The sequence below is a fragment of the Liolophura sinensis genome, chromosome 11, assembly GCF_032854445.1.
Source record: "Liolophura sinensis isolate JHLJ2023 chromosome 11, CUHK_Ljap_v2, whole genome shotgun sequence".
Classification (NCBI taxonomy): Eukaryota; Metazoa; Mollusca; class Polyplacophora; order Chitonida; family Chitonidae; genus Liolophura; species Liolophura sinensis.
This window is the reverse complement of record NC_088305.1, coordinates 6,374,302-6,390,691: the sequence shown is the minus strand read 5'-3', so window position 1 is coordinate 6,390,691 and position 16,390 is coordinate 6,374,302. Positions and strand designations below refer to the sequence as shown.

General features: G+C 40.2%; 1 protein-coding gene across 1 annotated transcript; it reads left to right on the top strand.

Moving 5' to 3' along the window:
* Positions 1-280: 280 nt before the first annotated feature.
* Positions 281-916, top strand: LOC135477797 (uncharacterized protein PF3D7_1409500-like). The gene has a single exon (XM_064758001.1). It carries the CDS (start codon positions 281-283, stop codon positions 914-916), a length of 636 nt encoding a protein of 211 aa, XP_064614071.1.
* Positions 917-16,390: the final 15,474 nt, after the last annotated feature.

The following is a 16,390-nucleotide window of genomic DNA, read 5'->3' as shown; positions in this document are numbered from 1 at the left end:
ACCGGGCAGAGCCGGGGGGAAACCCACGACCATCCGCAGGTTGCTGGAAGACCTTCCAACTTATGGCCGGAGAGGAAGCCAGCATGAGCTGGACTTGAACTCACAGCGACCGCATTGGTGAGAGGTTCCTGGGTCATTACGCTGCGCTAGCGCGCTATCCGACTGAGCCACGGAGGCCCCTGCGTTTATAAGGTGCAAGCTATGCGCATTTCACAAATCCAAATTAAAGCAGCCGACCAACTCGAAGAAGAACATCATCGCCATCAAGAACAAAAACAGCATGGCCAACAAGAAGAAAAACAGCATCGTCAACAACAAGAAAAACAGCAGCGTCAACAACAAGAACAACAGCATCGCCATCAAGAACAAAAACAGCATGGCCAACAAGAAGAAAAACAGCATCTCCAACAAGAAGAAAAACAGCATTTCCAACAAGAAGAAAAACAGCATCGCCATCAAGAAGAAAAACGGCATCGCTTACAAAAAGAAAAATAGCATCGCTTACAAAAAGAAAAACAGCATCTCCAATAAGGAGAAAAACAGCATCTCCAACAAGAAGAAAAACAGCATTTCCAACAAGAAGAAAAACAGCATAGCCAACAAGAAGAAAAACAGCATCTCCAACAAGAACAAAAACAGCATCTCCAACATGAAGAAAAACAGCATCCCCAACAAGAAGAAAAACAGCATCCCCAACATGAAGAAAAACAGCATCTCCAACAAGAAGAAAAACAGCATCACCATCAAGAAGAAAACGGCATCGCAAACAAAAAAGAAAAACAGCATCACCAACAAGAAGAAAACAGCATCGCCATCAAGAAGAAAAAACGGCATCGCTTACAAAAAGAAAAACAGCATCGCTTACAAAAAGAAAAACAATATCTCCATCAGAACAAAAACAGCATCGCCAACATGAAGAAAAACAGCATCTCCAACAAGAAGAAAAACAGCATCGCCAACAACAAGAAAAACAGCATCGTCAACAACAAGAAAAACAGCATCGACATCAAATACAAAAACAGCATCTCCAACAAGAACAAAAACAGCATCTCCAACAATAAGAAAAACAGCATCGCCATCAAGAAGAAAAATGGCATCGTTTACAAAAAGAAAAAAGGCATCACCAATAAGGAGAAAAACAGCATCGTCGAAAAAGGAAAACAAGAACGCGAATAGCAGATGTACAGTACGTGCTCTACGCTGTGCTCTATACACGCTGTGCCATATACGATGTGCCCTATACGCTCTGCCCTACATGCTGTGCGCAATCTTGATCGTTGTAGATTTTTGGCAATTGTTAATTTTTTCTTTTTATTTAAAGCTAAGGAAACAAGCGTCCCCCGCGGGGTAAACCATCGACCTTTGACAAGTTACTGACAAACATGTGACCTACTGATATGACATCATATTACTAGAGGAAAACGAACGTCACCTCCGCGCCCTTATTGTCGACAAAGTACTCGATGGATGAGGAAGTAGAAATCTACATTTTCGCGATCCAAGTTCGGGTTTGAAAACGTACCTAGTAATTCCTGGTGTTTGAATGGCAAGCACCTTAACCAACCTCTGAATTTATTTATTTATTTATCTATTTGATGAGTATCTAACGCTGTACACAAGAGTGTTTAACTAATTTATGTGAAGAGGAAACCGTAGAGCTGGGGAGTAAAACACCTGATAACCTTCCTGACTGAAAGCCACAGCCGAGCAGCAGGAGCCCCTTTCTAGTGTTTTATTGTGACTGTGTGTTAAATGTGACGACAACACAGTATTTTGAGTAATTCTAGACCAGTGGCATCTAATGAATTTTTTTATCTAATTCTGCTAAAGTAACGGCGCTACGGGCGTGTAATTTGCTACTCTGTAAACATTTACATGAAGAGTTAGAATAAACCTTTAACTGAGGTAAGCTGACAACAGGCCATAATTCACCGGTTACGTGTGACCATTTGCCGACTATCACATGCACTGTCCTCGCTGCTCTGATTTTACTCTCCATGTTGTACGTCTATCACACTGTCGTCGCTGCTCTGGTTTGCTGTCTATGTTGTACGTCTATCACACTGTCCTCGCTGCTCTGATTTTACTCTCCATGCTGTACGTCTATCACACTGTCGTCGCTGCTCTGGTTTGCTGTCTATCCTGTACGTCTGTCACACTGTCGTCGATGCTCTGGTTTTATTCTCTATGCTGTACGTCTATCACACTGTCGTCGCTGCTCTGGTTTGCTGTCTATGCTGTACGTCTATCACACTGTCCTCGCTGCTCTGATTTTACTCTTCATGCTGTACGTCTATCACACTGTCGTCGCTGCTCTGGTTTTACTCTCCATGCTGTACGCCTATCACACTGTCCTCGCTGCTCTGGTTTGCTGTCTATGCTGTACGTCTATCACACTGTCGTCGATGCTCTGGTTTTATTCTCTATGCTGTACGTCTGTCACACTGTCGTCGGTGCTCTGGCTTTACTCATTATGCATTACGTCTATTACACTGTCGTGGCTGCTATTGTTTTACTTTCTATGCTGTACGTGTTTTATATTTTAAAACCTAACTTTCCTACAGCTGACAGATGTCTAGTCGACAAACAATACCAGCATTTGTTTACGCTTGTCCAGAAGTGTCTAGGCAAAACGCCACATCCTGAAGCAAGAAGAAGAAAAAGGAGAAATCAGCTCGAAAACGAGGCTATGTCATGTTTGTCGGATAATCAAGAAGAAGATGAATTGCGAGAGAGAAAGAAACCGCCCCCCCCCCAAAAAAAACAAGCCAATACATTAATGTGTTCTTTTACGGTTGACTGAAAGATCAGTTCATGTTCATGCTACATACGTCACACGGTAGTCATTATGTCAACTTAGACGTAACTAAGTAAAGTAAACTTATGTCAACGAAATGTGACCTAGGAATTCTGCACGTGTCACTAATTGTTCGTAGCCTTTTGGGTGATACTTTTGTGTAAAGATTTATTGTAAACATCAATTCTATTAATAAAAGAAAAGATGTTGATCTGTTCGTAAAGAAATTACATCGTCACTGGCACAACCTTCATTTCAAATTATGCACTTAATAAAACAACGGATGCAGAAGATTGTTTTGAAATAGCCATTATATAATATTATGAAATTAAGCAACAGACGCCGCCACGAAATCCACACACGCACTGACAACGCCCAGACATTTTGCACTCTCTGGCTGACATTGAGAGGTCATCACTAGTGGCTTTATCAAAACCGACATCAATTTTGTTTGATGAAAATGTTCTTAACAGATTACTAGCTTGTTCGACCACTGCCTGTGTAAATCAGAAGCGGGGATGGGTAGGGGGTGGGGGGGGAGATTAACCGAGGACTGAAGATGGCCCTGAGGTGAAAACACAATCAACCGTGTGTCTAAGGAAAATATGGCCGCCAGGCAAATGTCATCGGCGGAAATTGATGAGCCGTTTTAATTGAAAAACATCAACAAGGACTTTGTTGTTTATCCTGTGGTTGTTCGAGTGTGGGAAGGGCTATAAGAGCGCATTCTTCGCATTGCCCTCTTCTGTAATCACATAAGCCTCGCGTTTTCCTGTGTACATTTATACAAAGAGAGCAATTGGCGTGCGTCTACGTGTCTATTTTTTTCATGTGATTAGGTACATTTACATTTCGTACACAATTGCTTTTAAAGATTTACATCACAAAAATATGGTGTAAATATCACTCGTGTTGCGCTCATTTCTGGTGTCGGCTCCTCTCATATTGCGTTTTTTCTGATGTGGGTACGTTTCATATTGCACTGTTTCTAATGCGGGCACCCCTCACATTGCGCTATTTCTGGTGCGGGCACGTCTGATATTGCGCTATTTCTAATGTGGGTATGTCTCGTATTGCACTACTTCTAATGTGGATACCCCTCGCAGAGCGCTATCTGTGATGCTGGCAGTACTCGTATTGTCCTATTTCTGAAGTCGAACCTGTCATATTGCGCTATTTCTGGTGTGGGCACCTCTCGTATTGCGCTATTTCTGGTGTGGGTACCTCTCGTATTGTACTGATTTTGGTGTGGGCACACCCTGTATTGATGTGGGCTGTTTCTGTGGTGTAAATACTCTTAATGGGTCATTCGTGTTGTTCATAATGCAATATGTGATGATAAGAGCGCTATTTTGTTCACTTTTGAAGAGCTGTGCTTATTTTTCAACAACGACTGCACCCAAAAAGTAAACGAGTACCCTTTTGTACATACGTGGTTGTGTAGCTTGCTATGTAAACAAGACCTGGTACACATGAAATGTAGGTACACAATGATTGTGTATAATTTATTACAATTGATGTGTGCCTGTGATACACATCTTGTGTATTTTTTTGTACACTGTTGCTTTTAGAGAACATAGCTCTGAAATACATGAGTTGTTGATGACACATTTTTCTGTGACGATAGTTTTGAAGAACGCATAATTCTTGCACATTTCTTTATGCAAATTTGCTAAGAGCAAACCGCTGGGTAGAGGTACCCATCTATAAATCTGGTGTAAAAAGCTGTTATATTTGCCAACAGGTACTGTAGCGTATCACTGAGTGAGGTCAACGTGGAAGTTTCAAATCACAGAAATAATTAAACTGAACTGATTCAAACGGGAGGTCGCACCTGTCAAAACTGAACTGATTCAAACGGGAGTTCGCACCTGTCAAAACTGAACTGATTCAAACAGGAGGTCGCACCTGTCAAAACAGAATTGATTCAAACCGGAGGTCGCACCTGTCAAAACAGAACTGATTCAAACCGGAGGTCACACCTGTCAAAACAGAACTGATTCAAACCGGAGGTCGCACCTGTCAAAAGGGAATTGAACAGTGATGTTTTCGTAAACTTGAAAGCTTCTTTCCGTGAAATCGTACAAAATATTGACAGCTTTTAGCACGCATTTTATTTTGTGCTAATTTGCAGAATTTGGTGCAGTTTTTAGGATAAACAACCTTCCCCAGTCGTTATCATCACAGCCTTGTCATTGTGTAACGATCCAAGCATTTGTCTGTTCTTTGATACAGATAAGCCAATTAGCATAGCGAGTGCTGACAAAATGAGCATTCTCTGATAGTATTTTGCCTGACCATATATCATCAAAAGGCCCGACAAGGGGTCATGTTCAGGGGGATACTATCGGTGCTGTCAGGTTTAGTTACGGAGACCTATTCAGGGCCGTAAATAGCCAGGGACGGGCGTCTGCTCTCACACCCCACGCCATCAGTCAAAAATTCGTGCCGAGGCGAAATGTCGATAACATTCATAAACATCCCTCTGATGTTCGCTTGAGACGAAGTGAATCAGTATTTTCTCAGTAATTATGTTAACCTCAGTCTTTTTGTGGTAGGTATTGCTGCTGGCTGAGCGAATAAATGGAATACATGTGGGTGGTGGCGAGTTCAAAGCCGTTTCACAGTGCAAAACATGAGACAGAGATTTTTGATCAATACATTTTATATTTCTGTATTATCTATACTGTTCCAATGTGTTCCCCGGCTCTTCCATCAATACGCCTGACACTCGTCATGTAAGTAAGTAAGTAGGTAGGTAAATCAGCCAATCCATTAATCAACCAATCAACTACATTTGGCTTTATATAATTATCTCTGCCGTCTGTATGCATTGTTTTAAAATAAATTTCTTCATTTATCAGTTTTTAGTAATCTGTATGGTTGTATTTTTTAAATAGTTGATGATGTGTACCCTATACTGTAAGTGTGTACTTAAGTATGCACCTGTTGTACACATATTTGTTTATATCGCTACAGCTATGTACACGCAGGTCTACAAAATATCACCCATGCGCTTGCTTTGTGAACAAAGTAGAAAACAACATGAGTGGAGAATTTGTTCATAAAAGATGAACAAATGCAAATCTGTCTGTGTTGGTATTGCACAGTGGTAGTGCACCTAGAAAAAAATGGGAACACAGCACAACATGCTAGGAAAGCTTTACCATACAAGTGGACTTAAGTTTTCGTTTACTCCATTCAAATTCTCTTCAATAGAGCTCAAAAGACTCTTTTTAAACTTTGTGAACATTTGCATATGATATGATGCCTGTCTGTGTTTTATGTCGTTCACATCGACCTGTCGCCAGAAATGAGATATTTTCTGGACGAGACTCAAGTATAGAATTGCCCGTAGCGCCATAAAGCGGTCGAGTATCCGATAAACACACAAGATATGTCAGGCGACATGCGATCTTAGTCAGCCTCAAGACAAAGAAAACTATTAAAGTTACAAGCCTATTATACTGCCTGTCACGGTAATGCACTGTCTTCTTTTCTAAAATACAAGATATATCTCTCCTCTTTCCTGAACATCAATCACACTGAAGAGACGGAAAAAAGCCACGAAGGGAAATGATAAACGAGAATCTACTTTCTATTTCGCAAAATGTCCCCGGGCTAAAACTTCCAGCAAACCAGAGCGTGGTGTTTTCAGTCATCGAGTCGCTCCTGACAGTGAACGCTCACGAAGACCGTCAAACAGGCAGTGTCGGCGTTAAACCGTTGGCTTACGGCTGACTTTGTGACAGTAATATCTTCTCAACATGCGATCAACATATTAAAAGTTTTACTGAAGTCTTGATAAATATCCTCATACCTCGCCATGCGAGTGTTTGTCTCCGGTACTCGCTTTCTGTCATTTTTACTCAGTAATACACCCGGAGTCGGATTTTTAGAATGCGAATACGGCGAGGACAGCTGGAATGTTGACAGCGTGAAAACAGTTTATCATATGTTGCATTTTGGTCTCATCACTGTATTTTCCACATCGTCGACTAATCGTTGAACTTGTCTAGACATTAAATTAGTAGAGAGAGAGAGAGAAAGAGAGAGAGAGAGAGAGAGAGAGAGAGAGAGAGAGAGAGAGAGAGAGAGAGAGAGAGAGAGAGAGAGAGAAACATATTTTTGTTTCCTGCGAACAAACTGTACAAAAGTAGAATGAGATTTTTTTACATATCATTTTAAGTACCTGAATCCAATAAGACCATAAAGAATAATTTTAAGCTAATTCTGGCAGAGAGATAAGCGCGCAGAAATTAACTGTTTAATAAACTTCCTTAAACAATTAACGGAAAGTTTTATGAAGAAAGTAAAAGTCTCATCACATCACTTATAATTATGTGATTTTAAAACAAAAAACACCGTACAGTGTATTTTAGCATATTTTAAACGCTTTCTGTTTAGCGGAAAAAATTTAAACCGCAACTGAATATAGTTTCGGGAACAGTTTTGCCTGGTGTTTTGGAGATCTTGTCTCACCGTTGATGTTCACGTTAATCATTATCTATTGTTTGGAACTGTCAGACTTGACTGTTGACTCCAATGGGCCTTTTCAACAAAGCCATTTGCTATTTCATTCAATATGTAAAATACGACTTTTGGAGACTTTAGTTGGGCCGTATAAATTAAAATTTTGACCACCCCATATAAATCTTAAGGCGAATGTGTCTAAATTCCAGTACCAGAAGTTAGCATTACGATAAGATTTTAAAGTTCGACGTGTCATAAATGCATTTATCAAACCGACTTCAGGTCTGTTATAAAAATGATGTTTCACAGGTAGTCCATGCCATGTTTTCTCATAGCTCTGTTTCCAGTTGACAGGACCCTTCTCTCAAAAGCATAATCCACCTATGTAAATCAAAAGACAATGCACTGATAAAATAGAGTTACTGAACACGCGGACCTTAATGGCATTTATAAAATTATGTTTCAAAATTTTAAGGGCCATTAATTTAATCTATGCTAACGAAAGGTTTCTAAATGTTGCTTTGATAACTAAATACAGAACGTGTGTTCAGTCAAGTTTTGTTTTCTTTGAACACCAGTGCAATTTAAACATGAATTTAAAGCGTGTTGATTTCCTCAGTATAAAAGACTACAGCATCGTGAGCAAAACCAGAGCAGTGATGACAGTATGACAGTTGGCAAATGGTTACACGTAACCGGTGAAATACGGCACCTTGTCAATTTACCACAGTTACGGTTTTATTTTCACTGATGACTGTAACTGATTAGGTAGTAGCAATTTACAGGACCCCTAGCCTATCACCAGAACGGAAGTAGGCGAAAAAATGCTACGATGTTAGTCACCATTTAAAGACATTTAAGACAGTCTAATGGCAACTTACCTGTTCAAAAATCCGATTCTGTTTGTTCTAAATAAATATTGTTTAAATCAAGAGTTGACACCTGAAAAGACATTCCCTCCAGTCAAATACAATCTTTATTGGTTTATGTGAACATTACATCTTCTTTTCATTCTGTGATTTACTTGCATTGATACGCTTTAATGAGACATGAAAATGATATCAGATGACGAGTACCTTCATAAAATACTTTTTTCTGACGTTTTGATTGATCTGTTGACATAATCGATGTCACGTGGTACAGCTGTCAGCGAGTCATCCAGCAGTAGCCTAGACAGACAGCTGGGTGGTCATGTGAGCAAGTACGAAGTGCATAATAACTGCAAAAATAACGCTAGAATGCCACGCTGAATACGAGGTTCTTAATTATGCGCTACAATGAATAAGCCACGCTGAATATGCCAAAATGAATTAGACACACTGAATACGCCAAAATACATATATACCACTCCGAATATGCCACACTGAATACGCAGCACTGAATACCCCAAAATGAATAACCCACACTGACTACGCCAAGTGATTATAGCCTTTTGTACCACACTGAATACGCAATACTGGATAAGACACAATGAATGCGCCACAATGAATACGTAATACTGGCATGCTACATTGATTATGTCAGACTAAATATACCACACTGAATACTTCACACTGGATGCACCCCAATATATACCCTAAACTGAATATGCCACACTGAATAAATCACACCGGGTACGCTGAATATCGTATTGTCACATAACAACGCCCGTGGACTCAGAAGAGCCTGATAGTTGAGGAGTTCAGTTAGACCTAATACTGAAATTGACACGTGGTAATAGGTATATGAAAGGATAATATGATTTATTTATTTGATTGGTGTTTTACGCCGTACTCAAGAATATTTCACTTATACGACGGCCGCCAGCATTATGGTGGGTGGAAACCGGGCACAGCCCGGGGGAAACCCACGACCATCATGAGGAAGCCAGCATTAGCATCAAATAAATAAATCAAGTCGTTAAACTTGGGTCAGTATGAGGTGCCTGGGTGGGTGTCTTCGGTAGTTGTATTAAACTGCAGCTTTCCTCAGGCACAATCGGTCAGTCCAGAAATTAATTTGTCTGCAGTACTCACGTAATAGTTGTTAAAACAACCCTGTTCTAATATTGATGGGGAGGAGGGGTTTTCGTTTTAGAGTTTCTTTTCATCTGTGCTGTTATTTTTAGACGTCATCGTCATAAAGTTGAGACTTCCAGGTGTCTACTGACATTGGACTTTGAGTGAACAATTGAATGTTCAGTTTTATCCGGGGTTTCCCTTCGACCGTCAATTCACTAAAGTCACTATATTAAGACACATGGACGAAGATTGACTTTTTTGACTGGGTTACCTTCACTTGTTGTTTGAAGGACGGGAGTTGTTCAACTCACTTCAAATATCAGACACGACATTGTGTTCTAATTGCTGGGCCTACCATGTAATTTCAGTTCTGTCGAAAAGATTATTCGAAATTACGAATACTTTATAAAACATTATCGATAGAAAGGAAGATATATTTGTTTTACTCGACTTATAATGACCATTCAACCTATCAAATTGTTTACATGTGCGATCAACGAGTGAACGTTGTACTGTGTTAACCTTTGTGCTGCCTCATGTTATTTCGTGAGGTGGACAGTTTAGATCATTGTTGGATTTTCCCTTATCATTATCTTAATTGAGATTTTAATTTTTCGGAAAATACAGGCCCAGGAGGTTTAGTTAGGAATCAATCCAACTCAATTTTTATATTTAGCTGAACCAACTCAAAAATTCTGAATTTCTTTCGGCGGCATGTCCCTTTAAACACTGATCAAATCTATTAAAATAGGACTTGCACCAGTTGACCCAGCCTTCAGAACCGCTGTGTATTCCTCACGCATGCAGCTGCCCTCTGGGTGTTCCGGTGTACTGAGTATCGGAATCACTGGTCCCATCTAAGCATGCGCAGGTAACGTCAAGAACGCGCGGAGAGGAGGTGGGGGACAGGTAATGAAGCTCTGACTGAGGCATTGCTGACGGCCTGTTCCCGTGGGGGCAATATACCGATTTCCACAGTCGTCCTGATGACGCCAGTGGAGGTGTGCTATCATATATAACCATGTCCACCTGCCCACATGCGACCCACCCGGAAAAGAGGTTGGGAGGCGGTTTTGGGGGAGGCGGGGGGGGGGGGGAAGAATCCGGTAATTGCCAGCATCCTTTAGACAAGTCACCAAAATACACGCCTTTAACCTCTGAAATACTAGTATGACAGACAGGATCATACCGTGGACTCTGACACGAGCAAATATCATCATCTGATTGCTCCTTAGGGATATCCAGGAATTCCAGGTCAACACATTTCTCTTTAATATCTCTTGGAAACATATCCTTTTCAACAGTCATCTTCCCAAATCACGTGACCTAAACCAAAATAAAAACAATTCTAAGGTACTGATGTTGATCTGAAAGGCAGTATATATAGCCTTCCGCGCACTAGCGCAGCGTGATGACCCAGGAGTCTCTCACCAATGCGGTCGCTGTGAGTTCAAGTCCAGCTCATGCTGGCATCCTCTCTGGCCATATGTGGGAAGGACTTCAGCAACCTGCGGATGGTCGTGGGTTTCCCCCGGGCTCTGTCCGGTGTCCTCCCACCATAATGCTGGCCGCCGTCGTATAAGTGAAATATTCTTGAGTACGGCGTAAAACACCAATCAAATAAATAAATAAAATATATAGCCTGCCCAAATGGATGGATGAATGGTGACAACTTAACGCCACTTTGCCTGTTACTGTATTGGACCCCATTCAGAGGGATCAAGTTGATTAATTTATATTATATGAGCATCACCGGATGTGGTAGTGTAATGTTCTAAGATGGTGACATTGCAGATTATGCAGTTTGAATATTTACCGGTAAACGGACAGCAAAAAGATACAAAGACTTTCTAGAAGAAAGAAAGCCTTTAACAGTATTATCGTTATTAGGGATTACACTTTCTGAAGAGAAGAAAGCCTATGTCATCAAGGCACAACAGAGGACAATTGTATTTACAAATAACATTATTTTTCTTACTTACATTATTTAAATACTGTCTTGAATGAAATTAATTTTAGAGGGGTTTTTTTTTCATGCTTCATTTTGTCTACTTGTTCATGGATAAGATTCTTGCTAAATGCATAACATACACAAAATGATTCGTTTCAACATATTAAGTTTTCTTCTGATCATAAATACATGGATATGTATACACGTTAACCACACTAAACACTATCAATATGGTCTATGAAAACCGACCTTGCAAGTCAAAATATTTAAATGCTCAATCTTTTTCATTTTGTGATGATGTCGACTTCTCGTTTTTGTTGTTCTTTTATTTTACCATTTCTAATGTTAGCAGACAGTTCCCTTGCAAGTATGTTCAGTCTGGTTCTAATGACAGATTTCAACCGCTCAATACAGCTGGATGTTTACCGACACATGTATCCATAAACAAGAATTTCATACAATTTCTTCTCTTTATATCAGCTACGAATTGCTGGTGTTCGACTAAACCTATATATTTAAAGGTGCCAGATCGGAATATTGTTAGGTTCGTTGGCTCTGTTTTAGCATGGTAGCGATAGAGGGAATCAAACATGTAAAACTTTCAGTTTCATTGGATAATCTGTGTGTGCGCCTGACAGTGACCAATGTGATACAGTATGCGAGTCTTACTTGAAAATAAATAAATGCTTTGGTCACATGACTTTTTTACCCAATTACCTAGCAGCTTTCACCAATTTTAAAACCAGGGAGGCCATTTGAACGCATTCAATATGCTTAGGCTATGTGCAACTGCAGTTCAAATTTCATAGCAATCGATTTTTTGTCCGTTTGCACGAAGTCTAACATGGCCGCCATGTCACGTGACCAAGTCAGCTAAAAAATAATCCAGAGCACAACTTAAAGTTCTTCACTGAAACATACACAATTTTGCTGAACTGTTGGTTTGTATTTTTTCACTGAAAACGCTGGATAAATTTTCCAAGAATGATAATACTCCGACCAGATATAAAAGGGCCTCCAAACAAAGGTTTGGACCTCTGATTATAAAACACGTGTCGTGACTCCTTCGCGTAACGACTTATTTAGGGGTAACACGATGGCCATGTCAAAAAATCATTGCCGCCGCGTGAACTAAGCAGTGGCGTCGATGCTATTACAGAATTGGAAATGCCACGACACGAAGCTCACAGACTCTGCTGTCGTACGTGTAAATAAATGTTAGATAATGTGTAAAACCATAAAACAAGAGTGAAGTCAATCCGACAGTTGAGCTCTGCCCGGAGCCATTTCTGACAGCGTTCAGTCAAAAACAGCATTTCCGGACCACACTTCGCACCAGACCGGATCTCGGAGGGAAATATTAAAAATCTGGAATACTTTATGAAGGACAGACACGGAGCGGACTGTCAGAGGAGTGATCATGTGCCGCTAACATCTTCTCCCGCTCGGCAATTTCTTGAATAACAGATTTCTTTGGTCGCCTGGGGCGTCTATAAAACCCGAAGTTGACTTCCCCTGCTTTTAAGCAAGGCGTGAACGCCATAGGAAGATGGAGCGACGCGGACACAAAAAGAATCCACAATGGGATTAGGGTAATTTAGCATTCCACAACTGGAACACAATCTGACAACATTGTTAAAAATGGCTCGGCCTTCGCAGTGGAGACCTGACCCCAGGTGTTAAAATCTTGACTCGGAACGTGTGGTTAAGAAAATTAGAAAATCAGGAACGGGCTGCGGGTGCCATTGCAGACAATTTATCAGAATAAGCGGAGGAGATTAAAAAAAGGAGTCCTGAATCGATTAAGGCCTTTGTTGGAAAGAAAGCTTCGTATAATCAGTTCCAGCCGTGTAATCCATAACAGCCTCTCTTCTCTTTCCTTTGCGACATTTGACCAAATGACACTTCACCGTATGAGACCCGCGGTCCATCAAAGATCACGAAATACGATCATCACTGATGGCTTTTAGAGCGTCTTGGCTTTGCTGCGGTGCTATTACACGCCTAACCTGAAATGGCGTCACTTAAGACGTAGGCAAGGTGACCTGCCGGCTTAATACGAGACTAGACGAATAAACAATATATAGATATCAGACTAAACAGCAATACAAATGACATACACGAAGACGTTTTATGGAATTTTTCTGTCAATAGAGCATGAAGATGATGCCGTTTTCAAACAATCAGAGCTGCTGTGACAATGCAAGCTTGCGTGCACTGTGCTAGCTAACAAAATGTCTAACTAACGGCCCAGTCTACTATGTTGTTTTTTCGCTTCAATAACACCTGTTGTCACTTGGTATATAGATAATCTAGAAAACTGTAATCAGATGGTGTCATTATGATATGATTTTAAATTTTCCAGCGGCTTATTCATTTTTTTTGTTGTTGCCAACATGGAGGTACGATATCAAACGTTTGGGCATCAAAATGACACATCGACGACGTCTGCATGGAATAGCATACGCTGAAGACTACATGATTCCACCAATATGGCGGGTCTGTCTCTATATCACAAGTGGAGATGTTTGCCGGTAACTTGCCAAGAGTGGGTGGTTTACAGCCAGCTTTCTGCACCCCCCCCCCCCTCCTAAAACTAATCATTATCGAATAAGTGGAAAATTCGAGACTATGGGGTAAAAAAATAAGTGAATAAATAAATAAATAAAGTCACATAAAGTTTTCGTTACACGTAGGAGTTTAAGTATTGTTTAATTATTTATTTCAGGAGGCATGAAAGACAAATGTTTTTTTAGCTTAGTTGATGTCAATACCTCGAAATGCCTTGGCCCAGGGTATTCAGATGCAAAACACTTTCCACAGACTAATTTGACGCAAGTTCCCGATACTCCTACGCATTACAATAACGATAGACTCACGCGGACTGAATAACTCAACAATCTTGAAGACTTCGGATTTATGGTTTTGGTTCGGACATATCGGACCATACTTTTGAAATCTCGAGCTCGCTTCCTGTCATGGGAAGACTCATTATCTTGTTCCTCGCGCACTATTTGCCATTGCGGATTAAATATTAACTGCAAGCCAATTCATAAATCATCCGCTGCTACAGCTTGCCGCGCACAGCTAATACATTTTACATGACTTTAGAGTGCCGTTCCATTTGTTTTAAAAGGGTATTTCATCATATCTCAACTATAAACGCTCATAAAAATGCCCCGCACTGCAAGAAAAATTGGACGTGAGTAACTTCCTACAATTAGGGAGGAAGTGCTTGTTTTCAGCAGGAGGCTACTGACATTTCAACGTTCGAGTCTCAAACCGATGACGTCATCAGTACTAACTGACCTAGTCATCAGGTTCTACGGATTTATATTTATTTATTTGATTCGTGTTTTACGCCATACTCAAGAATATTTCACTTATACGACGGCGGCCAGCATTATCGTGGGAGGAAACCGGGCAGAGGCTAGGGGAAACCCACGACCACCCGCAGGTTACTGCAGACCTTCCCACGTATGGCCGAAGAGGAAGCCAACATGAGATGGACTTGAACTTACAGCGACCACATTGGTGAGAGGCTCCTAGGTCACTGCGCTGCGCTAGCGCGCTAACCAACTGAGGCCACCTACGGCTTTATAAAACTGAGCGACGATACTTGAAATTTTCATTATTCGAATGGTTTTGAACGTAACACATCCCTTATCGATTTATTACTTTGAGTACCGTAGTGCTTTAAGTTGTGTTCAATTTTCCCTCTGTGACGACGGTTCAATTTGCATTCGCTTCTTTAAACCGACGATCAATATCTTTCTTGTTACATGTATATGACAGTTGAGAATGGGTTTTGGACTGCCAATGTGGTTGACTTAGGCCGTTTTACTGTTCAGGTTTGTCATTTTTATTGGAACAGCGTGTTTGAAAAATGTGTCTACTCTCCTGACCAAAGAATATTTATTTATTTATTTATTTATTTATTTATTTATTTATTTATTTATTTATTTATTTATTTATTTACTAATATTTGTGAGTGTTTTTCACTGCACATAAGAATATTATTCTTAAAGCATATTCCTATTAAGTATGATTGTTACAGGAAATCTGACTGATCGTGGAAAAAATCACGACACACCACCAGATGCCTGACAGCCACACCGACTTAAAACCACAACAGAACCATCAATGGGTAAACGACTGCAACAGGCCTCCTCTTGGGTCAAAGGTGTATGGATTTTTATGACTTGCGGCCAGCTTTCTATACAGACCTGAATGCGTTCACACGATACGCTGGTACGCTAAAGGAAAGAAACTGTATAACATAAAGTAGACAGAAAAACCAAAGAAAACTACATCTTCTTAAGCCATGGTGTTAGGGGGCGTGTGATTTGCTTCTATTTATGAATTTACATGAACAGTTAGAAAAAAACCATGACTGAGGTAAATTGGCAAGAGATCGTATTTCATTAGTTATGTGTGACTATTTGCCAGCCATCCCACTGCCTCTGCTCTGGTTTTACCCCTCCCCCCCCCCATACTGTCTGTCTTTATTATATTCCGATTACTATTTGAATTTCACTAAATTAGCTTCTGTAAAATGTTTGGATTTTAGGGTGAGTTAAATAATTCGTATTAACATTTTATTTCGACAGTGATGTCACACAGCTATCTCCAGACATCCATGTTCAGATGGTCATGTGTTTCCCCCTGGCTCTGCCCGGTTTCCACCCACCATAATGCTGTTCGCCGTCGTATAAGTGAATTATTTTTGAGCACGGCGTAAAACACCAATAAAATAAATAAATAAATCAAAAACTTCTTGTGAATACAACACATAAAATTCTTTTGGAAATTTGCATTAGGAATAGAGAAAAATACGGTTTGGTTTCACTGACGACACCTACATTATTAGTATGGCCCATGATACTCACCTTTCAATGTAAATATTTGCCTTTATTTAATCTGGTGATAAAACCATATGAAAAAGAAATAATTGAACGTGTTTTAGGTATAGATTTTAATGTTCTTCTTACGTACGCTTAAGTCATTTTTATTTTTTATTTTTTCTCAACCGCGCCCGTAATCACAATACACAATATATGTATACACAATATTAACCAACGGCACAATCGTCCATTTCATGACATGGTACACGATGAGTTTTTTTTTCAAATCACCCTCATTAAAGTTCCACCGGAAAAAGGTTTGCGT